Source organism: Pyrgilauda ruficollis, unplaced genomic scaffold, assembly GCF_017590135.1.
Source record: "Pyrgilauda ruficollis isolate IOZ18807 unplaced genomic scaffold, ASM1759013v1 scaffold8, whole genome shotgun sequence".
Classification (NCBI taxonomy): domain Eukaryota; kingdom Metazoa; phylum Chordata; class Aves; order Passeriformes; family Passeridae; genus Pyrgilauda; species Pyrgilauda ruficollis.
The window spans coordinates 1311738-1337639 of NW_024529932.1; the positions used below are offsets into that span (position 1 = coordinate 1311738).

General features: G+C 37.9%; 1 protein-coding gene across 4 annotated transcripts in view; it reads left to right on the forward strand.

The window, feature by feature from the left end:
- STARD13 (StAR related lipid transfer domain containing 13) overlaps positions 1 to 25902 on the forward strand; it is a 287066-nt gene that overhangs the window by 33922 nt on the left and 227242 nt on the right. For 3 of the 4 annotated variants that reach the window (XM_041487313.1, XM_041487314.1, XM_041487315.1), the window contains exon 2: positions 10513 to 11426. The exons of the other annotated variant lie outside the window; for it this stretch is intronic. In XM_041487313.1, the coding sequence (XP_041343247.1) occupies positions 10671 to 11426 (756 nt within the window). In that variant the 5' untranslated portion in view covers positions 10513 to 10670. The remainder of the gene's footprint in view (positions 1 to 10512; positions 11427 to 25902) is intronic. 4 annotated transcript variants of the gene reach the window in all.

The following is a 25902-nucleotide window of genomic DNA, read 5'->3' on the forward strand; positions in this document are numbered from 1 at the left end:
ATTTCTAGGAGCATTTGCTAGTGGATTGCATAATTTTTGCATGATGGGTTGCTTATTTGCAACTTTGTTCCATAAAGTCATGTGGAAACACCCTAGGGAGTTTTAGTCTGCATAGAGGAAAGATGTCACAGGTGGAGAAAATCTCAGGAAGACTCATAGAACAGCATAAGAAACCAAACTTATGAAGGCTCCAGGGAATAGCTTCAAATATGACCTCTGAACTTGGCATACGGTTATTGCAGATATTATATAAAGACCTGAGATACTCTTTGGATACCCCCCAAAAAAGGTGTATCACAGCAGTGTGCCTCAGCTCCACTGCTTCATTATTTGTGAGACCTAGGCTGGTAGGCTTAGAGCTAGTTTAGATATTTTTAGACTACATATGTCAAACAACCTGAAATGTTTGAGTTTATACAAAAAGAAGAGCTGTTATTTGATAAAAAAGTAACCCATTCTATGGGGAAGGAACACCTGATACCATGAATCTCTATAATTTAGCATGCAAAACAAGAAATCAGCCTGAGTAGAAATTTGAAATTAAAGAACTGAGACTAGAAAACAGATGACTGTAACTAATTATTGGAAGAGCTCAAATAACAGGAGAAGAAATAACCTAAAAGGTAAAAAGGGAATTTGTTCAAAATAGCTATTCAGGCCTCAAATATGTATCTTGGCCTAAGAAACACTTCATTTTGCACCTAAATAAAACTTTGAGCATCTCTAAAGCAGCTGTGATTAAGTATTGCTGGATGTTTTGCCTTTGCCTGGTTTATTTAGGAAAAAAAAATACAAAACAAAGCTTATCCCCCAAATAGAAGAATTTGAAAGAACTATGAGATTCTGTCAAATTAACTGAATACTTAACAATATAATTTGAAAAATCACATGGAAGAACAAGAGATAGAAAGGCTGAAAATATTGAAGTATTCATCTGTGCACTTTATGCTCAAACACTTCTTTCTTCTGAAAGCTTTGAAAATTAATCAAAAGGAGTAAATATCTCCCAACATAAATATTCTTTTTTAGTTTGTTTTGGTTTTTTGATAAAACAAAAATGCATGGGTTATCCATCAAAAATAGGTTGGTTTTTAAGGAGTTCTTGTATCAAAAAGTGTTACTTGACCAAAACTGTTTAAGTGAGATTTGTTTTGGCCTTTCTGCACTAGAGATAGGGATCACAGGAGGTTCCTCTACAATAACTTTTGTTCCCTCTGAAATAACTGATCTTCACTGCAGCTGACACAGTCCTCCCTTGCTGTCCATTTATATCTCATGGACCCAGCAGGTCTTGAGAGGAGGGGATGCCCTGCAGCACAGCCTTTGTAGTAATTGACATTTATTGCAGGGTCACCATTTCTTTAGCATTCATTACAGACACTGATTAGAGAGGGTGATAAAGACATTGCTGGAGATCAAAGCCACCTTGGAAAAAAAAAGCATGCAAAGTAGCATTTTAAATGGATGCATCTATTTAATCTATTTGCTGCTGATATTTTCATACACATGGTTTAGTGATATTAGATTCAGAAGGTCTAGCAGAGGCTTTAATTTGCTTCAGTTCTGGTCTAATAGGCATAAAGACACCAGAGGATTCTGAAATACTGAACTCAGAGGTACTCTGACAAACCTTTGTACTCATAATAACAAGAGCTGGTGTGAGCCTATACAATTTAAAACTAATTGCCCAGCCAACGTGCTCATTACCATATTGACGCAGTTCATAAATCAAAGCCCTGCCTATTCAAGCTGTTTACTAGTCTTGCATTAAGCAGTGTATTTCAACTGAGAAATGTAGCATGTTGCCAAAACACTGCAGAAACTTTATAAGACTGATAGGAGTGCAAACCTGGGGAGCTGAAGTGCCACAAACCTGGCACTAAAGTGCTTGTTCTTGTTTGTTTTCTGAGTATGTTCTGATCTAGCCTTAAAAGTTTCCCTAATAACGTACTGGAGCACAGAAACAGGTCCTTAAACAGCAGGGAGCTGCTGGCAATTTTTATCAATTTGGCTTCCTACAGCAGCTTCTTTGCTCAATCAGGAGACTAACACGTTTTTTTGGAAGCAAAACATTACCTATGCCAGCTGAATTGAGGCGCATACACTAAGAATGCAGAGAATGCAGGCTTTTTGTATAGGGAAAGGAGAGATTAAGGCTCTTAACTAAGAAACCTAAGTTAGTCATCAAAATTAGGTGCCTGAAGTTAAATTCTTTGAATAGCCTACTGAGGAATCTAAAAGCGCAATTCATCTGCCTAAACAAGTGCCTACCTGCAGGTGCCAAGCAGTGCCCCTGAGACATCTTGCTGTCCTACGCCATCCACGCCGTAGGTATGTCAGAGGAGTTGGAGATTTGCACCTCTCTGAGCTGTCAGTTGAAGGCCAAGTGGGTTGGTTTAGGATGTCCCAAAGGATATTAGAAGCTTGTGTTTATGCTAGTCAGTTTAGGTAGAATTTACCTGGTTTTCCTTCAGGTATTCAGCCAGCTGGCTTAGGTATCAGAAACAATCAGGGCTTGTAATCAGGATTAATGTACTTGGGCAGAGTTCGGAAGCTGCAGGGGTCTGGCTGCTTCCCACTCTCTAGACTGGCTGGTTTCAGAGCAACTGAGGCAGTTCTTATCCCAAACACCACTGTCCTGTGAGTTATCCTCTGTACTGTGCTCAGAAAGCAGCAAGAGAGACATATTTTCATATGGTTTCTTCTGGAATGAGTGTAGTAGCTCCTGGTGGCTGCTGGGGCATCTCTTCCTCTGCGCCAGGCTTTCACCCCTGTGTTGGCCATGGCCATGGTGGCAAGGACAGAGGGTGCTGAAGCAAGGGTCAAGACATCAAGGTTACTTTGAAGATCAGGACCAGAACTTGAAATTGAACTTGTGGGTGTAAAGGAATCTTGAAGCAGAAGCAGTGCATTTAAGGGTTACTGAAGGGTGTTGGAGCTGTTGGGGGAATTTAATGGATTGTAGGAAAATCAGAAGCTTGGAGAGGTACAGGGGGTTACTTAAGATTATCTTTTATCCTTGTTTAAGAGGATAGTTGAAGGGTAAAAGGGTACATATTTCTAATGCAACACTTCCATAAACAATATCAGCAAGAAGAGTTCATCCTATTAAAACAAGTGCTGATCTTGTTATGATGCCTGATGAAGCCTCAGTCTCTTATGTTCTTTGTGTAAATTCAATCATGACAATTAGTAAGTAAAACATTTTTTACGGATGGAAGATGCAAAGTAAGAGAATGCTTTAGTGATAGAGAAATTTTGATTCCAGCTTACAACTCTGCTGGCTGTGTGGTTGTAGCAGATGCAAGTGTCAAATTCCTTATATGCACATTGTGAATAATAATAGTTAAAACTGAAATTAATATGAACTGATACTTTCTCATGAAGGCACCGAAGACAGTGATATGGGGTTTTTTTCAGAGGAGTTATGAACCATACAAAACCAGACCATACCAGTTTCTGACCCTGTGAATTGTCAAAATAACTTCTTTTGGCTGCTAGTTGGTGTCACAGGTTCAGCAGAGATTTCTCAGAAGGATATGTACAATTTTAGAAGACAACAGGCTGAGAAAGATCATTTTTTGTTGACAAACAATTTTGAATAGAGAAAAGCTAAACAGAAAAAAAAAACAAACTAAAACCGAGCTGCTTGTTATTTACCTAACTTGCAGAGTGAGAAGTGGTTGTCTTATGTAATTTCTCTTTCAGGAGCTTAAAAATAAAAAGATATTAATAGAACTGTGTTATGTAACTAAATGTTATCATTGATATCCTCCAATATGAAAAAAAAATTGGTCCTTCCAGCTTCTTTCCACTTGTGCAAAATGAAGATTAATTTCCAAACAGTCCATTGAGCATCCCATGAACATACGTGATGGAATTCACTTTAAAAGCTGAAGGAACAGGAAGGAGAAGCAGCTCATGCCTGTGCGTCTTTGCTTGCAGAAGGGATGTTTCTTGCCTTTGGTGTGGACTGGCAGCTTAGATAAAAACCTGGGATCTTACCAATGTGAATCTCATCAGCCTAAGGGACACAGACATTTTTTTTTTTTCTATGTGGTTTATGCAGTGTTATTTTAAAAACATTTATCAGGCGTTGGCTCATTTTGGAGCTTGTGCTTATGAACAGTGTCCATGTATGGCTGGCTATTCTTCCTGTTCCACATTGATTTCACTGCCTATATAAAAACAAAGCCAAAGTATTCTAGGGCAATATCTTTACATAAGGTTTAATTTCTCAAGCGATTCAGAGTGGAATCTTAAATCACTCAAAATTGTCTTCTAAAAGCATCCTCCAGCCAATATCTCATCAGGAGATTGATGGTACATTTCATACTTGTGAGACAAGGTACATGAGGCAGAACAGGGAATACCAAAGTAACACATTGAATGCAGTGGTAAAAGGTGCCTATTGGCAGAAGGAGAGACAGGTCTTGTTCTTTGGAGACACTGTACTGCTGCTCACACATTCCTGCCATTTGGTTTTGCTCAAGATTGTAACCATGCTATTCACAGGCTGCACAGAGCAGAAAGATTTGCAAAATCAAGACCCACTTTATGTAAACTAACTAGAAATAAACACTGTCCATGGATCTAAGCTCTTAGAAAGGGCAACAGTCATACTGCAGAGGGTATTTTCTCACCTTATTTGCAATTACCATGTGGTGTAAGGTGACAATGACAGTGCCTTTGGAAATGCTGGTTTAGGCAGAAATATAATTGAGTCAGCATACTGGCAAGATGTTAGTGCCTGTGCTGGGTTAAACTCAGCCTCAGGCTCAGCTAATAGCACAAAGCGTGTCAACAACTCCTCCCATAGCAGTTTTTCCTCCTATACACTGCAAGTAGGTCCAGCTGTAAATAAATTGCTGACATTGCTCTGTTTGTTGAGAGGGAGCTTGGAAAACAGCACATCTGCCACCAACAGTTGCAGCTAAGACAAACATAAATGTAAGCACTATTAAACTAACAAAGTGTCTCTTTATCACTTTAGTTTATTGCATTTGAGGAGGTATTTTACATTCCTTGGCAATGAGAATGAGTTTCTGACACAGTGGAGGTGGGGGCAGTGGTGGCAAAGCTGGTGGTAGACACACCTGGTAGTGCAGCTGTCCTGGGATCATGAACACTTTGAATTGAGACAACCCTCACCAAAGTGTCGCATAAAGTAAGTCCTGAAAAATGGCTGCCTCAAGATGTCGCTTCATTTGCTGACTGACTCATTCATAACTATGCCAAATTTTTTGCTGAATAAAATACTGCTTAACTTCAGTGAAGGCAATCAGGAGCACGAGGTGTAAGAGATACCAGCATCTCAGTGCCACCTCCTTCACTCGCTGAAATGAGTCAGAATGGAAGTAGATGTGGCAGCATCTGTGCCAAGATACACAAGTATCTGTGCCTCAAGGATATCTCAAGGTGAAAAACGTAATCTACAGCTACAAGCCTGAGTACATGAATACATTCATTACACGAGTAGAAGGGTATTGCAGCATTTTCATTTTTGCTTTTTGCTCTGTTCAAAAGCAATATAGAGAAACACTTCCAAAATTTAACTATAACTCAAAGACTTCTCACCCCATGTTTCCAGTGACAATACATCCTTCTCCTTTCCAGGTTAGATTTGCAAATAACTGATTTATAATCACACTCAGAGGCTCATGTGTCCAATAACTTGCACTACAACTACATTTTGCAGCGTATGCAGGAGTCTGTCTGCAAGCTATGATTCTATTAATATATATAAAAGGAAAGACTTGTAAAGCTTTGGCAGCAAATGTAGGTCTTGACGAAACATAGGCAAAAAATCATTAGAATTTGCAAGTGACAAGGAAGCTAATTTTGGTACTGCTTTACACTGGCTTTATACTACATCAAAAGGTATTTTACTGCCTACCTTTTCAAAATCTGACAGCATCCAAACTCGAGCAATGGGAACCTGACTCCAGGTGCTCCAGGTGATAAAGCAAAGCACGATGTTAAGGTCTGGCATAATGTGAAGAATGAGGTCATGCTGTATTTTTAGAAATGCCTGGTGATCCTATGAAGCATGCTCTTACTCTCTCTTTTTATTTTTTTCCTCCCCCTCTCCTTTTTTTCTGTCTTTTTTCTGTGAATAATTCGGCCAATGCTTGCAGAAGGCTGTTTTCGCCCCAGGGATTCTCACACATACTTCTGTTGACAGAGGTCTTGTGCAGCGAGGAAGCTGAAATGTCTTTTGTTAAGGATCTGCTCACTTCTTTTTCTGTTCTGCCCCAATGCTTGGAGGATCTTTTGGCTACTCACGCAGTTTCTGTTGTTACGCTTATGGGAATTAACTGAATTGAAAAATATGGGGTTACCTTGCAAAACAGGTAAAATGATCATCAAGAAAAAATCCTAATCTTGTCATTTTCTCTAAGTCTATGTATCTCGCATTCTGTTGCCTCGTTTGCTTAGTTCTTCAGGAGAATATTGTGTAAGTCAATAGAAAATACTAAGCAAAGTCATTGTGAAAGGGAAAAAAATGCACTAGGGCCTGAGAGGCAGGAGCTTTTTATTTTAGATGAATGGTGTATTGTTCCAGCCAATATTAGGACTTGATTTGCTGGTTTACTATGTCAGTTCAGATTCAAATTTAATTTAAACTGAAAAAGTTACATGTATTCACATGATTCACATGTAACGTCAAAATACATAATGGGTATTGAAATGCACTAATTTAAGCCATGTTTGAAAAGCTGCTTTAGGTGACTTGCTGTTGGAATAATGCTATGAAATAAATCATAATAATTTGATTTTAGGCAAAGGGGAGTCAAGCCAGTAGAGCATGATACACAGAAGTTGATCTGTGAGGCTTCACATACACACTTGCATGTGCCAGACTATATGAGAACTTCTTTCCATGGCATGCCACTGGCTATATCAAAAATCTGTAGTAATTTACTGCTGATTTGTAAGGATTTTTCATTAATAAATAACATTCTATTTGTAAGTTTTAAACTCACTTGTGTGAACAGCTGAAGTTGCTACACTCAGATATGCATTTCACATTTAGCAAAAAATAATCCTGTATGTTGCTTTTTAATGTTTTTGCTGTTACTAATGCTCCTTGGAGTCAGTTCTGGTTGGACAGTTATCTCTGGTAGCCCTGAATTACCTTTTTAGTTGAAAAACCTACATATACTTTCATTATTCCACATCCTTATCTACACTAGCTTCCACCAGTAGAGCTAATGCTACAGTGTATATTTAGAACTATGTATGCATACAAAAGTAATCTCCCTATTTATAAAGCCTTGAAGAGCTTTTCCAGAAAGATTACTAGTTTTCAGAACTTGCATGTGCATGCATTCATCATTGTGGTGAGAATTGCATTCTTTTGCAGGACTGTCTCAGAAGGCCTTTTGTGACATGTACAGATTCAGCTCTGAATGTTGAGAGCACTCTGAGTTACAAATTTTGCTATGGGTAGGATTTCTAAATTCTTTGCTTTGCCAAGATTGCTCCATTTTTAGGAGCTAGAAATGTCTATGTGTCACTCTTTATGAATGTGGAATTTAGTATTTTACATTAAAGTGTGGCATTTTTCATAGTCACTGCTAGATTGAGTAAAAAGATAATGTTGCACAGGATGAACAAGGGTAAACTGACATTCTTCTCACCACTTCCTCCTCAGAGATTGCTTGCCATACTTGCACAAAACCAGCCTGCTTTTGCATACTTGATTTGTTCCAGTCTCATCCCAGGAAAAATAAAAAGTACAATAGAACAGCAAATCCAGTAAACAGAAAAAAACTCTTTCATGATTTTTGCAATTAAACTGTAAAAATTACAGCTTTGCATCATATCCTGTAAAAACCAATACTCATTTGAGAGAAATAACTTAGCAAAGTTTTAAAAGAAGTTGGATATTGATTTTAAATGCTAGTAATATAGAGTTATATATAGAGATAATGAAAAATACAATATTTTGGATGATACTTAACGTTCGGGAGTCTAAAGCATTATCCTAAAGTACTAGAAATAAAAAATATATAATTCACTTATCCTGGGCATGCCTACTGCAGAATTTGATGTACAAGGCAGAAACTGATACACAGGAAGGTCCACCTAAATATGAGGTGGAACTTCTTTATTGTGTAATAACTTCTTTATTCTCTATTGTTCTAGTTTCTGTGACTAGAATAGATTGCCAGGGAGGCAACAGGGAGTTTGTGGAATCTCTCCCTCACTGGAGATATTCAACAAGTGCCTGGACACAATCCTGTGCCATGTGCTCCAGGATGGACCTGCTTGTGGAGGGAGGTTGGACCAGATAATCCCCTGTGGTCCCCTCCAACCCAACTCATCCTGTGATCCTGTGAATTTCTGTAACTGCTTCTGGAGCATTTTTTGCTAAATATTTGGCTTATTACAGCAAAGATGTTACTATGAACACAGAGGTGTATTTCTGTAGATGTCATCACAGCAGATCCTGCTTGGCAGCATTACCAAAACTAAAGAGGGTCCAGGAAATGGGCCAAGGATGGGAAGAAAGAGTGACAGTAGGAAGGGGTGAAGGCTAGGAAAGACAATCTCTGGAGGAGACCTGGAGATCTGAGCACCGTTACTTCTTCTGGAACTACCATCAGATGAAGAATGGGACAGCCACCAGCAGCAATGGTTGGTGAACACAACCCACCTTCTCACCCGATGTGGGCAGCCAAGCCAAAGCTCCTTTTCTGCCCTTTAGGAAGTCTGCTAGAGTAGGCAGAACTTTTTGGCTTACAGCTGGCTTTGTGTGGTGGGACCGTGGCTTCTTCCAGGGTACTGGCTGTCAGGGACTCAGAAGCAAAGGTGATGGCTCATAGTGAAGCGCAGATAATAATCACCTGAAATGGCAAGAGGCCTTTCCACGGTGCCCACAATGTACAAGATATTGTGCAAAAAGTTACTTACTCCAATCATTCCATCAAAATGCGGGAATGTGTTTTCTTTTTTGAAGACATTGTTCTTAATTAGTTCTCCCCTTTCTGGAAGTGAAGTCAATTCTGTGTAGATCACTAACCTAAGGCACCTGAGAAAATGAGGCCTTCAGGAGTAGGTCTCTCATTCCTGCATAGAGAATTAATTGTGTACCACAGCTGTGGGCTGAAATTCTTCTTGGCATTGTTCGTCCCTGTAAAGGCTGGATGACTGGTGTAAGCTCTTTGTCTAGACATCATCTATAGTTTTGTATTAGGCAGTCAAGCCAGGATGGAGACTTCTCCCATATCAAAAGAAATAAAAAAGAGAAGTGAGAGCATTTACCTTCTGGAAGCATTTTTCTCCCTCCACTGACTCCAGCAGGAGATTAGTTTACAATAATGTCTGACGTTTAAATAGCTATCAATAGCTGAGGGGAGGTCTACATAAACAGTGTGTACCTGCATGCTCTCATCTCTTACAGCTGCAGTTCAAATTACAAAGGTAATACAATAAATCCAAATTTTCTGGATGTGTTACAGTATTCTTTCTATTACCAAAGACATGCCTGTAACAGTAAAATATACACTAACCAGCACTAAAATATGCCTAGCTGGTGTGCATTGCTCAGTTTATGGCACATGCAGTGACAGGCACATCACATGCCAGCATCTTACTTTGCTTGCTTTCCACTTTGACAGTCACAGTGCTGCCTTCTGACACATCTTCCTCATCACTGACAGGTTTGCCACATATATCAACGGCTTAAGCTTCTCTTTTTATTTTGAAAAGCTTCTGTTCTGCTTTGCTCTCTCACAGATGGAGTACTGAAACAATCATTAAAATAAATACTACCAATATTCAATCTGTCACAAGAAGTAAATGACATGCATGGGTGAACAGAAGCTACTCAGTGATGCGAGATCAGTTCTTCAGCTGCTCCCTTCTCCCAGTGCATTGGAGTGCAATGCCTAGGTGTGAGCATGGATGTTAAGACTTTTAAAGCAGACAAGGCCAACTCTGATGTAGTACTGAAACTCTCGGTTATTCTTAGCCTCCTCCTTTTCTTTTTCAAATCTACTGGAAATGGGCAGGTGCTGCAGTGCACTGGCAATTCACTGAATTCGAGACAATCACACCTGTACTGGCCTCTTCTTTTCTGTCTGTTTTCCCTATGACATTTCCATGTGTTTTGTCCCTTTGTCTTCCCTATGGCATTTTAGTAACTTTATCAGTGTAAAAGTTATCAGTGACTTAACAGACAATAAAAATACGGTGAACAAAGGCATGTTTAGATAACAAGCATATGTCTCACATCACTTCAATGATTCTGAACTGTTGTGTCAATAATCAACTTAGAGTCATTAATTAAAAACATTTCTGCATTTGCCATTTCTTTCCCAGTCTCTAAGCACAACAAGTCAAAATTCTTGCGTTTTAAGTTCATTTAATCTGCATACATGAAATATTTTTGAAGAGGCACAAGTAAATCTGAAGTAAATTTGATATGGACATTTCAAGTTTCAAGGTTATTTTTGCTAGTGTGCTCCATTGCAAGCATGTTGTCATTATTTATTTTTTTTTCAGAAGCTGAAAGGATTCAGATGTTTTTATATGAGATTCCAAGCATTAATAATGACTGTGTGATCATGGTTTTGGAAAACTAAGAATATATTTCCTGGCTACATATGCAAGTTTATGTTTGTTAAGAAAAGCAAGAATGAAGTAATTTTGATCTCTGATGGATGAAACCCATTGGAATGGAAACTAACATCTATGAAGAAGAACAGGGCTCACCTTATCTTGTATCTGCTAAGTGCGTGGGAACTCCAAAGGAAACCAAGTATGAAGAATACCAAAGAAAGACAGAAAATCAGACAAGTCCATATGAATTTCAGAATTTGTTACTGGAACCTGAGCTGAGCTTGCTGTCTGTGTCATCCTTATTGGACCACAATGAGACACCCTTACAACTTGGCATGGCTGCAGGGTGTGCCAGTGCCACCAACCAGCCTGAGACAAAGCACCTTTGTGAAGAATTATCCTGTTCTACAAGGCACATGTCAAAGGAAGATCCTTTAAACCTTCCCATGCACACAGAATGGCCAGTCCTCACAGGAAAAAATTCAGACAAGAAACCAGAAGCAAATTATGAGATCAGAGTCATAGAACACAAACCATGTGCTATCACATTTTCTGATTTTGAATTTTTATCACATGAAGCTGACACTAAGCTCCATATTTGCGAGGCAGGAGAAGCAGATGATTTTTCTTCTGAAGAGGAAGCAGCAGATAACAGAGGTGATCATGACACATTTACAGAACTGCCGCTGTATGAGGCATTTTTCAAAGGCCTTCAGAGAAGGAATGTTTCCCAAAGAAAGCAAGCTAAACACGAACTTACTAAATATCAGCACATCTGTCATGTAGATGACTGCAATAATCATTCTGAAAAGGCATTGAAGGACCATGACAAAGAAGAAAAACACATGGAGCTGGAGGTAATACAAGCTACTCTTTAGTTTCAAGTGTGTTTCAAATAAGTGGTGTCATTTAGGGTTGGTTACAGAAGGAAAAGGAGTTGTGTCAATTGTTATAGGGTGATAATTATTGTGAATTACAAAATTAAGAACCTAAACCTACAGTAAAAGTATACTAGTTTTTTTCACTAGACAAATCTTACTTCAGATTGACCACACTTCTATTAGCCTGAACTTCAAACTTTGGTTTTCTGGTTTCTTTTCTATTTAAATGGGAACATTGGCTCCATTTCCTCCATTCCTACAAGATCATATATCATGCCATGTACAGCACACAGTCTGAGGACTGTTCCAAAGGGATAGAACTCACATTTAGTCCTAGAGCAGAATATATTTCTTCATGCTGAAAAACAGGCTTTTAGTGTGGTGGCACTGTAGCACTGAGCCACCTAACCAACAGCACTGTTTCCACTTAATAACTGTTTTCTGTACTATTATTTCATTAAAACAATATAGAGGACAAATTAAAGAGTGATATATAACAATTGGTTAGTTGGTTGTTTGGTTGGTTGGTTGGTTAGTTGGTTGGGTTTTTCTGTGTTTTTTTAATCTGTGCTGTTATATATCACGACGTTCTATAGACCAGTGGCCAAAAAGAAAAAATACATTTTCAGGACAAAATTAAAAACCCTGGGTAATAAAAAATCATCCAACTATATATAACCTTTCCAGAAAAAAAAAAAAAAAACAACAAACTTTGAGTAAATCAACTTTGTTTATTGGAGCTGGAGGAACAGAAGCCTCCCAGCTGAACTGTCTCTAGTCTGGGCAATAAGCACGGTTTCCCCCTGCTCACAGCTGGTGACAAAATGACTGGAGCTAAACACATTTATCACTGGAGAAGTTCAGTTCTACTACAAAAATAAGAAGTGACTCCAAATAGTGGGCAAACCCAAAGCCTTAGATTTCTGATATTCCCTACCTTGCAGCACAAATTGATCTTAACCTGCAGGCCAGGCATTCCTTTCCATCCTCTCTTCTCCTTCCTCCAGCTTTTAAAAGTTATTTTTCATCTAAATCTCCTCTATGCCTAGAAAAGCAGGCTGTAGTCCTGTAGTCTTTTACCCACTGTGTTTTATTTTACTCTTCCTGCAGTTGTCCTTTTACTTCTAGTGCTTATAACACAGAGTTGCTTCATTGATTTCTGATTAATGAAGGGGTTATAGTTTGGACTATAATGTCCATATTTACATCAAAACTATGGTGTAAAATACTTAATTGCTTCTCTCCTTTAGTACTAATCTATCTCCAGTTTGGGGTGACTAATTATGCCCTCAAGTAAGTGGGAGTTTTGTGCTGTATTTCATACATATCCCAACTTCACCACAGAAACCCATCAGCACATGAAGAAATAAGCCAGATTGTTAGAAATTTTTCTCAGCAGATAATATTAGAAGACCAAGGCTCAAAGATGGTTCCCAAACAGTGCAACTTTTGATGCAATACTGACCCTGATTCTCATGACATATGGTTTATTAAGTAATTGCATTGTTCTTCTAACCTAAGCCAAGTCTTACTTCCTCATTTACTCAGAAACATTCACATTAATGAAAATAATATATCTCAAAATGGATGCACAACATCCTTTTGCATTTTCTTTACTGAACGTCATTCCTATGGATAAAAGGGAGATGGCAGGAGATGTTGTCATTTAGTTTACTTTATGTCTATGCCATAAAATAAACTCAAGGATGCAGCTTGTAGTGCAAAATAATGGATTATAAATTGCCAGACAAGCATGTGAAATTACCTAGTAAATCTCAGTAAATGTGTCAAAACATTTCAAAAATTGGATGCAATGTTTCAGTCCTGGTTTTGATTTTTTCTATGTAAATAAGTATGTGTCATTCAAGGAAAGCCTCCAAGAATTTAAAAAAAAAAAAAAAATTAAGATTGTCTTGTCTCTCAAATTTTAGCAGCAGTCATGCATTGCTGTGCAGACTGAAATCTCCCTCCCATGACTCTGGTTGAAGCAAATGTATGTTACTGTCAAGTTAATTATTTCTATTGTTTAGAAATGGTGTTAGGGAGAAATGTCTTTCTGGTGGAAAGAAATTAAATAAATAAAGACAGCATGGGGAAAAATGCTGACAAGGGCAACTGTTACTGCTGAACCTTAAACTTAAAAATCACATAATAGACAGATTACTTTGGCCCTACAGATACAATCAAACAGAGCACCCTGCACAAGATCCTGGCTAAATCCTTGCTACTGGAGTTCACAGTGAAATTTTGTTTAAGATTTTTTGTTTAAGACCCTGCAGGGGCACTTCTACCCAGATGCACCTGTTACTGACTGCAAACCTCCTATCTGAGCTCCAGAAAGGAGGAAAGGCTGTCACCTTCTCCAAGATGGAAGTGCTGGCCCTTGCAGGCAGTCACCGCAAGCAGAGTCAGTGCCCCAGTCTCCTCTTAAATTGCACACATTTAGGTGACAACTCTTGAACTTCTTGTTTCATTCTAATTAATAAGTAGAGACAAACCTTAAAGTGCATTGAGCAGTAAACAAGTAGAGGGAAGAGGGAAAAAATTCAACTTGTGTATGCTGCCAACTCTGTCAAGTGGAAGAAACTGCTGAAAACAATTAATATAATGATGCCCTTTAAAAAAAATGCTCTTTCTTCTTTTTCCAAAAGCTTCCGCCTCTTCTGAGTGGTACAAGATAAATGATACTTCTGTTCAACTTATGAATTCAGCATGGTCCCTGAGTTTCCACCCTTACAGCAGTTCCACATATATTTCCTGTGCTTTCTCAAAAAATCTAAATTTGGCAATCTGTTTTTCTTTGTCAGGAGTCTGCAATCAGCAGTACATTTAATGTCCAACGCAGTTCTACCCAAATACTTAGGCTAATGGTAGAGGTTATTTCCAGCCTAAATAATTCTATGATTATTTGGTTAGCTCTGTCCAGAGATTCTTTTGCAGCTCTGAAGTGGCACCTTCAGCCATTTTTCCTTGCTTGTTTAACTTCAAGTCTCCATATCAAACTTGATACGGTGTTTGTGCATGCAGCCAGCTCTGTGTTCAGGGGCAATAAACTATTCAGAATAGCTTCTGAAACATAACATTTTTCTAGATTGTAATTTCTCCAAACTTTACTGAGCAGGACACAGCTAAGATCACCTTCAACCAGGAGCTACTATTCAACTTTCCATCCGTAAACTTATCCTATGCTTACACAGCCTGAAAACAATATGTGTTACTTTCAGGAGTAACGTTTCAGGCAAGTAAATAATTGAAGGTATTTGACAGATATTAGGCAATAAGAAAGTATTACGAAATCATACCTTTGACAGTGGAATTGTCATGGAACTTCCCTCACTCCAGGGATTGTATACAAATCCTGCTAATGTTGGCTGCTGCAAAGAGACAAGCATAGTCATACCAACATGGCAGCAAACTGAAAATCCTTTCTGGGGCAATTTCAAATAGTTTATTTAGGCAGCCCATATTAGCAACTGGAAGAGCCAAAAAGGTTTCTGTTGCTGTTGACATTATTTAGGGCACCTAATAGAGTTCTCACAGCTTCCTCTATTGTTTCTCTCTCCCTTGAGAGACAATGGGATAAGTCAGGAAAGCCACATGATGGAAAGGAACTGCTTAAAGTAACTATTAGGACTGCTAGATGCTCCAGCAGCCCCTCTGCAGCCTCCCTGTCTGTGCTCATATTTACATCATGCCTCTTTCAACGCATTTAGGAAGATCTAAACCAAACCTGCTTGTTTGTTTAAAGCACCATAATGATGGACTAATATTTGCATTGAATGTTACCCTGTTCAGCTGGGTCAAACACAGTGAGATGCCACTCCCCAGGAGAGACAAGATGACCGAAACAGATAATTTAGGTAATTAAGGTAGCATTCACAATGAATATCTTTGTCAGGATTTGGCCTTCAGACTGTAAGTTCAAAGAGTTTTGGAGCAGGCTGCACAGGCATGGGAGTGGCCAGTACAATGTCAGAGACAGCCTCAGTGTGCAGCTCTGTATTGTGTTAGCAGGGGAGCTGTGCCATCACCTTTCAGTAGATCTTCAAGGAAAACTGTAGTGTCATAAAGGAGGTTTGTGAAGGCTCCATTGTTCTTGATATTTAAAGCTAAGGAAACTGAACTCTGAAAATTATTTCAGAAAACAGTCATTTACTGGGAAAAAAATGGATTATCAGTTTCTCTTTCCTTGATTATTCACTTACTGTCATTAATTTCCTTGTTCCATCCTTGTACTACAGTTAGGTAAATTTTATCCTCATTATTCACTGCCAGATGAAAAGTTTGAAAATCATTGTATCAGCTTAAATCACAGGATTTAGGCTGGAATAATTTGCTGAAATGCAATATGGAAGTTTCCATAGCATCTGTCCCTCATCTTGTCTGCTTGATTCAGCCCAGGATGCAGTTGGCTTTCTGGGCTGTGAGCACACACTGCTGGTTCGTGTCCTGCTTTTCCTCTACACAAAACCCCAAGTTCTTCTCTCCTCAATGAGTTCCTCTCCCAGTCTGTGCTCATGTCTGGGATTGCCCTGATGCATGTTCAGCCCCTTGCACTGGTACTTGTTGCACCTCATGAAGTTCTTGTGGGCCCACTTCTCAGGTTTGTCCAGGTCCCTCTGGGTGGCATCCTGTCCTTCTGTTGCACTGCTCAGCTTTGTGTCACCTGAAAACTCACTGAGGGTGCCCTCGATCCCACTGTCGATGTCAGTGATGAAGATATTGAAGAGCACAGGTCCCAAGACAGAGCCCGGAGAGACAGCACTTGTCAGTGGCCTCCACCTGGACATAGAGCCATTGACCACAATTCTCTGGCTGTGTCCATCCAGCCAATTCCTTATCAGCCAAACAGTCCACTCTTCAAATCCCTCTGACTCCAGTTTGGAGATAAAGATGTCATGGGGGACTGTGTCAAAGGCCATAAAGAAATCTAGACATAGATGACATTGGTCAGTCTTCTCCTGTCAGTTGCTGCAGTCACAAGTAGAGAAGATAAATCCCATATAATTTATTCAAAAGCCATAGTCCTTAAAGTCAATCATCATTCCTTAAAATATATGTATTCTTCTGTGTGACTTGTAAGTATTTTAATCAAGTAATCATACCCTATGAGAAAGTAATGAGAAAGTTTTAAATCTTTGATAATGAATCTGACCTGGCAGTGTGCCCAGGTGGCCAAGAAGGCCAGTGGCATCCTGGTCTACATCAGCAATAGTGTGACCAGCAGGATCAGGGCAGTGACTGTCCCCTGAACTCAGCACTGCTGAGGTCACACCTCAAATCTGGTGTTCAGTTCTGTGCCCCTCATTACAAGAAGAACATTGAGGGACTGGAGCATGTCCAGAGAAGGGCAATGGAGCTGTGGAAGGGTCTGGAGCACAAGTCTGATGAGGAGCAACTGATGGAGCTGGGGGTGTTTAGCCTGGAGAAAAGGAGGCTCAGGGGAGACTTCACCACTCTCTACAGCTACCTGGAAGGAGGATATTGTGAGGTGGGGGTCAGTCTCTTCTCACATATCTCAAGGGAAAGGGCAAGAGGAAATGGCCCTAAGTTGTGCCAGGAGAGGATCAGATTAGATGTTATAAAAATAATTGGCCTAAAGAGTGGCTAAGCGTTGGAATTACATGTGCAGGGAGGTAGCAGAGTCACCATCTCTGAGAGTGTTCAAGAGACATCTGGATGTGGCACATGGGGATATGATTTAGGGGTGATTATGGTGGTGCTGAGTTGCTGGTTGGACTAGATGATCTTGAAGGTATCTTCCAACCTTAATGACTCTGTGATCCTGTGAATTTTCATTATCCAGATTACATTGAGTTAATTCAATTTAAATGATCAAAACTGAGCAGCAGTCAAGCCTACATCTGTGATCAGGTATTTTACAGCTGCCAAAGTAAGCTTCTTACCCTTGTACTTGGGTGGCTTACACTCTGCTCAGTGCCTTGCTTAGCCACTCTGAAGCACTTTTCTGAGAGGTATTATTCTGTTTTCTTTAATGAGGCAGTGGAACTTAGGTGGAATTCAAGATATCTGAAAATTGCCCTGCAACAGTATCTTCTTCTCTAATTCAGTTGTACAGGAGCAACAACTAGAGAGGAACATATTAGAGTAAAGTACAAATTCCTACTCTCATTCCTCCCATACTTTGGAAGTTTGTACTTCATTTTACCCTATGAAACTGAGACTCCAAAGCTAGAGGAGGAGAACGGTTGCAAACTTGTGATGACTTCTTCATGAGAAATAATACAGTTATTATCTCCTTTCAGTCATCTTCTGCAGACATTGGAAATCTACCCAGGTAGGAGAGCTGAGCACTGGAATAACAATAGACAGGGAGAACAGGCTATCAAGGGGAGAAAAATGGGAAATTACTTGTCTAAGAAAGGAGTGATGCACTAAGCTTTGTACATTCTAATTTCCTTCGTATGCCTGTAAGATTTGTACTTTCTGTATTTCACTGACATATTCTCGAGAGCTGATAGATAAGAACATGGTGACTCAAACTTTGCAAGGTTTTTAGTGTTTATGCTTATTTTCTGCCTGCTTGGAAAAGGGGTTGGAGAACTGATTATTACTTTAACAATGATGCATTATTGTCAGTCAATAAATAATCACAATCAGCTCTTTACTATTAAGAGTCAGATAAATGCTGGCTTAGGGACTTTAATTATTAAGTTAATGAAAGGATTTTTTATTAGCTTCACAAATTTGAAGGACTAATGGTGAATATAGCATTTTGTGTGGCGTACTTTTTTTCTGTCACCTCAGTATTCCTAATAGTGTAACCATTTCCCATTACAATGTGGCATTTCTTGTGTCCTGCTTGTTGTGGACATTAGCTACATGACTGTTTCTACTGAGAAATTATAGGAACTTTGGAAAATAACCGTAAAGTTATAAGAAGAGTAGTAATTTAAGGATATGCATAAAAATCATACTGAAAAGAATTGGTGTATTGAAATCACGTAGGAGAACATGTAGATGCTATCAAAATTACTGCCCTTTATCTCTCCAGCATACTTGCATGTTGCTTGCCTGTTTTAATAAACATGCATCACTCATTGTTGATTAATATAGAATTAAAAAATAAAAATGTATATGGCCCTAGAAAAGATACACTACTTGCCATTAGCAGATACACTTATTTTAAATCACAAGATCATCTTTGCAGGCATCAGTGGCTATAGGGTTGAGGTTGGAGAAAGGAAGTCACTCTGGTTTTTGTATAATACATCTCACAGACCATTTTGAACAGTCCCTTCAGCTTGGGCTCTGCCAAAATCCTCCCGAGGAAAAGTTATTACATGAGGGGACACAACCTGTTCTTTGTCAAAAGCAGAGCTGATAAACAAATCTCCATGTGATGGGATGACTAACACTGAAAAAATTCAGAGGGTTGCATTGCAGTTGATTCTTATGCAGTTTGCAGAATACCATCACTCTAAAAATGTGTAGGATATAGTATAAATTACTGACATAGTGAGAGTCTGAGAAAATTAAAATTAGGATAAACTAATGAAGAAAATTGGATAATTAGTCAAAAGGACAACTCATCTTGACTTTCAAATTCCTTTAGAAAATTTATAAAGTGCATTTCAACTTGGTGTTGAATTAGGTTATACATGTATTTTATATATATAATATATATATTATAGAAGGTGAGATTACTGAATTACCTTGCACAGTGTGAAACCCTTGGGCCATTCAGGTTAATGTGTAGAATTTTATAGCTGTCCTTCCAAGAAGATAATGAATTGCCAATGAATTTTTTTGCACAGTGTCATCAAAGCCCACGCACACACACTGAAAGACCTCACAAACAGCATTTTGGGAACCCCTGCTTTAGCGTGTTCAAGAGCATTAGTACACTGTTTATTGTTTATATTTATGGCTATTGTTTTTATTTATCTGTAAAGCTTCAGAAGACTAAATAGTTAACAGATATTTTATACAAAAGGGAGAGAATATTCACTACTTGTGAGTTATGTTTTTTTTCCAAATATTGACTACTTTATTTATTGCGTATTTGAATATTTTAAAATCATAAGGTCACCTCAGGCAAGAGCAATATTACTATTGGTCTTGCCAGAAAACACAAAAAAAAAGATTATGTGCTTATGGTTGCACTGAAACCATGAAATAAAAGAGGTGTATCAAAATTCTTCTTGAAAAGTATCTCAGACTATCTGGAACCTGTGAAATGTGAGCCCATTCAAGTGTTTCATGCATCTCTACAGAAGGAGAGAAAAAGTCAACAGAAAATATGCCCTAAGTCAAGGCTGTGATGCAAAACATTCCTCTGCCTGAGCACGGGAAGAGGCACCTGTGAGAATTACAGACTGAGTCTTAGGTGTGGGGAACCAGAAGAAACATGTAGAAATCTGTTAATCTGCTTATCATTGAAATTAAGATATTTCTTCAAGGGACAGATGGAGACACTGGATAAACTGTGGGATGGGCAGTAAGCAGAACTTGTGAGATCAGAAACTTGCACAAAAGATAAGGAGACCAGGGAAGGGTTGCATTTTAAAGCTGCTCAGGCTGACAAACGAGGATTTGGTATGCTTTTCAAGTCAGCCAATAAAACTGCAGTATAGCAGAGAAAAAAAAAAAAAAAAAAAAAAAAAAAAAAAAAAACCAACCAAAAAAAAAAAAAAACCACCAGAAAGAAACAGAACTTTACTGAATCAACAACCTCACAAAGTATATTTTGTAATGTGCAAAAGTTCTTGAAAGGGATTATGAAAAATGAATTACAGATTTCTTCATATACAGAAATCCCATTGGAAGATTGTAAGCACTTCCTATAAGACATTTAGGTGCTTTTGAAACTTCTTCCTAGGTTACACATGCCCAGTTAATGAAAATCAGACTGGTGACACAGCTAGGATCCTCTGTCCTTGGCATGAAATTTTAATAAAGTAATGTTAGCTTGATATTCTAACAGACATATTTCTTTGGTAGGGCCATGGGACCCCAACTGATATGATCTGACATGCTAAGGGATCTATGACCATTTTTTGGTACGGCCACATCGCAGGCTACCATACAACCAGAAATCTGTGTGAACACTGAGATCCATGACTGAACCAAATTTAGAGATACATTAAAAAATTTCAATGTCATGAACTTCATTGAGAGTTGATGGATCTGAGATTTCATTTTACAACATTCTTCTGTAGTTACTTTCTATAGGAAAGTGTCATAAGCCTCAAGCCTTTCCTAAACAATCTCTCCAAGTATGGAGTATTTTTTGCAAATTGTAATAAAAATGGAAACATATTGTTCTTTCTATACAAGCTTTTGTACAAACTGATTTATTGTACAACTCTTGCCCAGTTTTGAATTATCTTAGAGCTAAGACTTTTGCAATGCAGAGAAGGAAAATCTTCTCTGAATTAGCTTGGAGTTCTCCTGAAATAAATCAGATAGGACATTGAAGTCTACGTCTGCATTTCAAATATTTTTTCTTCCAGAAATTAACTTCAGTAAAATCTCACCAGGTTTTTGCCTGGTATTGTATTACTGGGCTCTTTTTATGTGTGCTTTCTATGGATTCTGAAATTCTTTGGCATTTAGACTATCAATCCAATGTTTCAAAGATCAGGTCTAGAATAGGTGATGTTTTAGCATCACAGATTTAACAGTTCATTTCTAATGTATGTGCAGAGAAACTTTGTTTGACTTTAATCCAATCTTTGTGATGAAGCAATTAGTAATATGGTAGATATGCTACTGTAAGGTTTGCAGTTAGTATTTATTTGTTTCTATTCAAGCAGTATAATGGTGACATTTCAGTATTTACATAATGAGGACTTTTCACTGTGGCAAAAGCCTTGGCAGATAGTCTGGGGTCTGATTTACTTAAATGAAAATGTAAAAAAAAAAAGCTGCTAAACCTGCCAAGAAACAACAGAACAGAACACTTCAACTTGTATGCATTTTATTCTTTACGATGTACACCACATATCAAGATCAAGAGAAAAGTACACAAAGCCAGTAACTAGAAGGAAGAATATACAGACTGCCTTTTATTAACATGCCAAAATAGGTGCCTAACTGAGGGGAAGTGGAGTACTGAGAATTTGTGCAACTAAGGATCTAGACTGTGAGTGTTTACCTCAAGCTGTACTTTTATCTGCTGTGTTGTAGATTTTCCCAAGGTATTACAAATAACTCGTGATATTTGGAAAATTATCATGTTTGTGAGATAAAAGATGATTAAACTAAAAAAGATTACCCCTGGAAGACAGAAACATTCCAAAGACCCTGGGGCTTTTTTTAAAAATAAAAGTTGCAATACTATGATGCATTTCTAATGCAAAGGGGCCATCAAGATACCCCTCTGGTTTGTGTTTTTTGTAGAACAGATCAAGTGCTATCTTGAATTGTCCAAGCCTTGTCTTGGGGGACACATAATGCCACTGATGTTAAAAAAAAAAAAAAAAAAAAAAAAAAAAGGGAAAAAAATTGAAAGCGAGAAATGAGATTAAGAAGCCTTAGTGGGAAACCCCCAGTATTCCAAGCAAGCACAGACAAACTCAGGTCTTTCTGAAATAAAGGCAAAAACAAATTATAGAAGTTCAGAAAACACTTTTGAAACCAAACTTTTCAGACATGACAAAGCTTGCATTTTGCATGTGAATGACAGACAGCAAACTCTAAAATTGCCACTTCTTCAATTTGTATGTTTGTATTCATGGTAAATTCTTCAAAAGAATTTACCATGAATACAAACAAAAAATAACAGCAAACTCTAAAATAGTTAGAATTGCTATAAATTGGAATGTATACATTCAGAGTTTTTATCTGTGATCATCTTCTCCTGTGTGCAATGTTTCCAGTTTTGTACAAAGTTCTTAAGAAGATGAGTTTAAGTTGCATTAAACAGAATTAAGATATCTAAGCTAAAATAATAATAAAAAAAAGACTAGGCCTTCTTGATGGGTGCTTTTTTCTTGTTTGGAAATTGTGTTCAAATGGTTGCAAATGCCAAAGAGTGTTCACGCAAGCACCTTGGAACACACAGCATTTAATTCTAATGAAAATTAAAAGGAATCTGTAAGAGTAGTAAGTATGGTTGAAAATGTATAAATTTAAGAAGGAACATTTGGTTTATGCATCCAATTTAAAATTGGCAATATATATCAAAACCCCCAGCCTCCTAGGTATAGCATGACAAATAAAAGCATTCCATTTTGCAAAGGAAGTAATTATTTTTAAATTTGGGGTTACTTTAGTTCAGAAAAAAACTCCCCAAATATTCAAAATTCTCCATGACAGTGAAAAATTCCTTACCCTGGCTGTGATATGTCAGGAGCCTCCAGCAGCTTGCTAGGTGGGCTACTAAGGAGCTTGGCAGGTAAAGGTATTTTACCCAGAGGAAAGTTGTCAAAATTAAGCTGTCTTTGAAAAGTAATTCTAGTCTGATGCATTGACAAATATCAATTAAAAGAAAAGAAAAACACTTGTCATGTAAGATATGAAATTGCTATCACTTTGGCATTTTAAATTTTAAATTCAAATATATGTTGAGTGGGCTTGCAACCAGGCTGTTTCAATAAACATTGATCAGTTTATGCACATTTTCCCATTCAAGAGTTGTCTAGACCAATTCCCTTTGGAATTGTTTTGGGTTTTGGGGTTTTGATTTGTTGTTTGGGTTTTTGGGTTTTTTATGGGTGGCAATATCATAATTGGGACTATACAGAGGTGAGCAGTATTGGAGAGCAATTGGAAGAACTTGTCACTTTTTTAAGTTCCTCAAGCATTGCATTAAGACTGTGTGCTAAAATACAAACTATGATCCTTCCAGCTTTTATCCTTGCACATTTGGATATAGCCCAGGTGCACATAATGCTTTCCTCTCAAGGATATCTAGAGATCTTCCTAAACCTGCAAGGCATGCAATTCTACATTATACTGCATTTTCCTAGCAAGATTTTCCTTATTATTGCTATTAAGTATCCTGCATTTCAAAATTCACTTCCTTGAAGTATGTAACTGGAGAAACTAGCTGAAATCCTTGAATTAGCCTAGGAATTGTTTGGTTTCAGTTATTTGCAGAGTTATACCAATAGATATCTTTATGTGGATTTTTGTGGTTGATGGGGTTTTTCTAAAATATGCCATATCACAGGGAACTGAAACATTTGCGAATATAATTATCACTGCTGGTAATCATCCCACAGTAGAGGTTTTTCGCTCTTTCTTGTAATTCTCCTAGTAATTCCAAATAGTAATATTTTCCTGCTCCTTTTAATAACCATTACTTTTATAAATAAAGCTTACCAAATACCTTAACAAGGATAAACAGAATTTTTGAATGCTTTCAGTTAAGGTACTTCACAAAGAGCCAGGCAAATACAAATAAAACTAAAGTACTCCAAAATACAAGTTATGTTAGAACTGGAAGTCAATAACAGTCAGGCTAACTCTTGGTAAGTGAAACCCTGGGACAGGCTCATGTTTTCAGCTTCACCTGCCTCAGAACTTCTTCAGTGCAGTTGTATTTTGAAGGTTTTGCAGAACTTTTGTACATTTTAAAAGTAGTTGCTACAGATCATTGCTGTCCCTCAACCCTCCTCATTCCAGGAGATGGTGTTTGAAGCTAGGGACAAGGAACATGACTGAACCTTAAAGTTCTGATAACGGCAGTTTTTGCTATTTAGTGAGCATCATACTCTTACAGCAAGATTTTTTTTTGATCTCCAGGCCTTATTTTCCAACTTTTGTGTTATACAAAAACACTTAGGTGGTATAAGCAGTATGTTTACAAGCTCTGGGAACACATAAACTATTATTTTCCTTCAGGAACAATGCCTAAGGCTGCTTTATCAAAGCACCTTTTCTTCAAAAATTGAGATCAAACTGATTTGTTTAACAGAAAGTGTTTTAGGTTTTCTAACTGAGCTATCTTCTTCCCAAGTTAAAAAGGACATGCTAAAATATATAGTCACTATTTTGTTTCTGTTTGTGACTAAAAAAGGTCACAAAAGAGTCTTCATAAAGTAAGATGTCCAGGAGCAGCAAAATATTATGCAGTCAGTTTTATACATATATGCACTCACCAAATGCAGTCAGTATTATGTTGTAATAATACAACATTTACTTCACAACATTTACTTTTTTATTTTTTAATTCTAGCAAGACAGGGCTTCAGCTGTTTACAGACAGCATCAATAAGTACAAATACCATGAATAGTTAAAGTTCTGAAAGTTGTTTTGATCACTCACATGGTATTTATGTATTTCTTCTGAATATTTATGTATTTCTTCTGAAATGTATTTCAAATTCTGAACACTTTAGGCACATAACTAGCATTAATAATTAAAAATATAAAACTACACACTACTTTAATAAGGGATGACTGCTCTTGTGCATTACGTGATTATCTTAATTCAGCATTTAAATTCTGCCCAACTCCTTCAGCTTCTTAGTTCCTATATTTTTCATGGCTATTCTTGTCATTTAGAGAAAAAAAGAAAAAGCATAAACCACAGCAGATTACTATAGTAACACACCTGATGCTGTAGCTTTTAGCATAGGCAGGTAGCAGAAATAGATACTTCAGTTTACCAAATAAAAGATGGCAAAAAAACCCCAAACAGAGACACAGAGAGGTGACTTGCAAGACGTGTCCCAGGTACAGTCAATGGTTTGTTCAGAATGTTATCTGTAAGACCCTTTGCTTCTTCAGGTTAAAAGCTTTTGCCAGTTTTACTAGGCAGGGAGGAGTGAAATCTGATCTCTGTAGTTTAGGTGATTAATTCTCTGACACTCAGATATTTAAACATCTATGGTTCCTGATCATCCATGGGGGCTGCTGGAGTAGGTTTGCAGCTCTTATAATTTTCTTCCAGAAAAACTGGGGTGTAGGAGGAAGACCAGAAGGAGTGAAAGCGGGCAGCACGTCTTGCCTCAACAGAGAGTTAAGACATCAGCAGAATATTATCTGGATCTGGGTGTTAGGGAACATATCCAGTTTCCATGCTATAGAGAAAGCAGGCTGTCAAATGAAGCACATAAATTTCTTACACAGTTGAGTTAAGACACTGATGTCTTTGAAGAGCTCCAGAGGGAGATTCCATCTGATTAAGTGCAGGCATTTAAGAAACTTAAGACAATGAAAAGAAAAATGTGCCTCTTTACTCATCGTTCTCACTTCCAAAAATTTATACAAGGAGATTTATTTGTTGCTCTGATCAGTGTCCTTATGTCACTTTGACAAGCTCCTTATAATTGAAATGCTACAACCCACGACCTGTTCAAAACAAGGAGAGACAAAACATTAAAACTGAGAAATGTACATGTACTATAAATTATACCTGGAGCTAGTTTTATCTAGTCACCAAGCACAATGGTATTTCTGATTCCAAACTTACTCCCACCTCCGTTTAACTTTGGCCAACTCAAAACTTAAAAAAGTACATAATGTATTGTTTGTGTTAC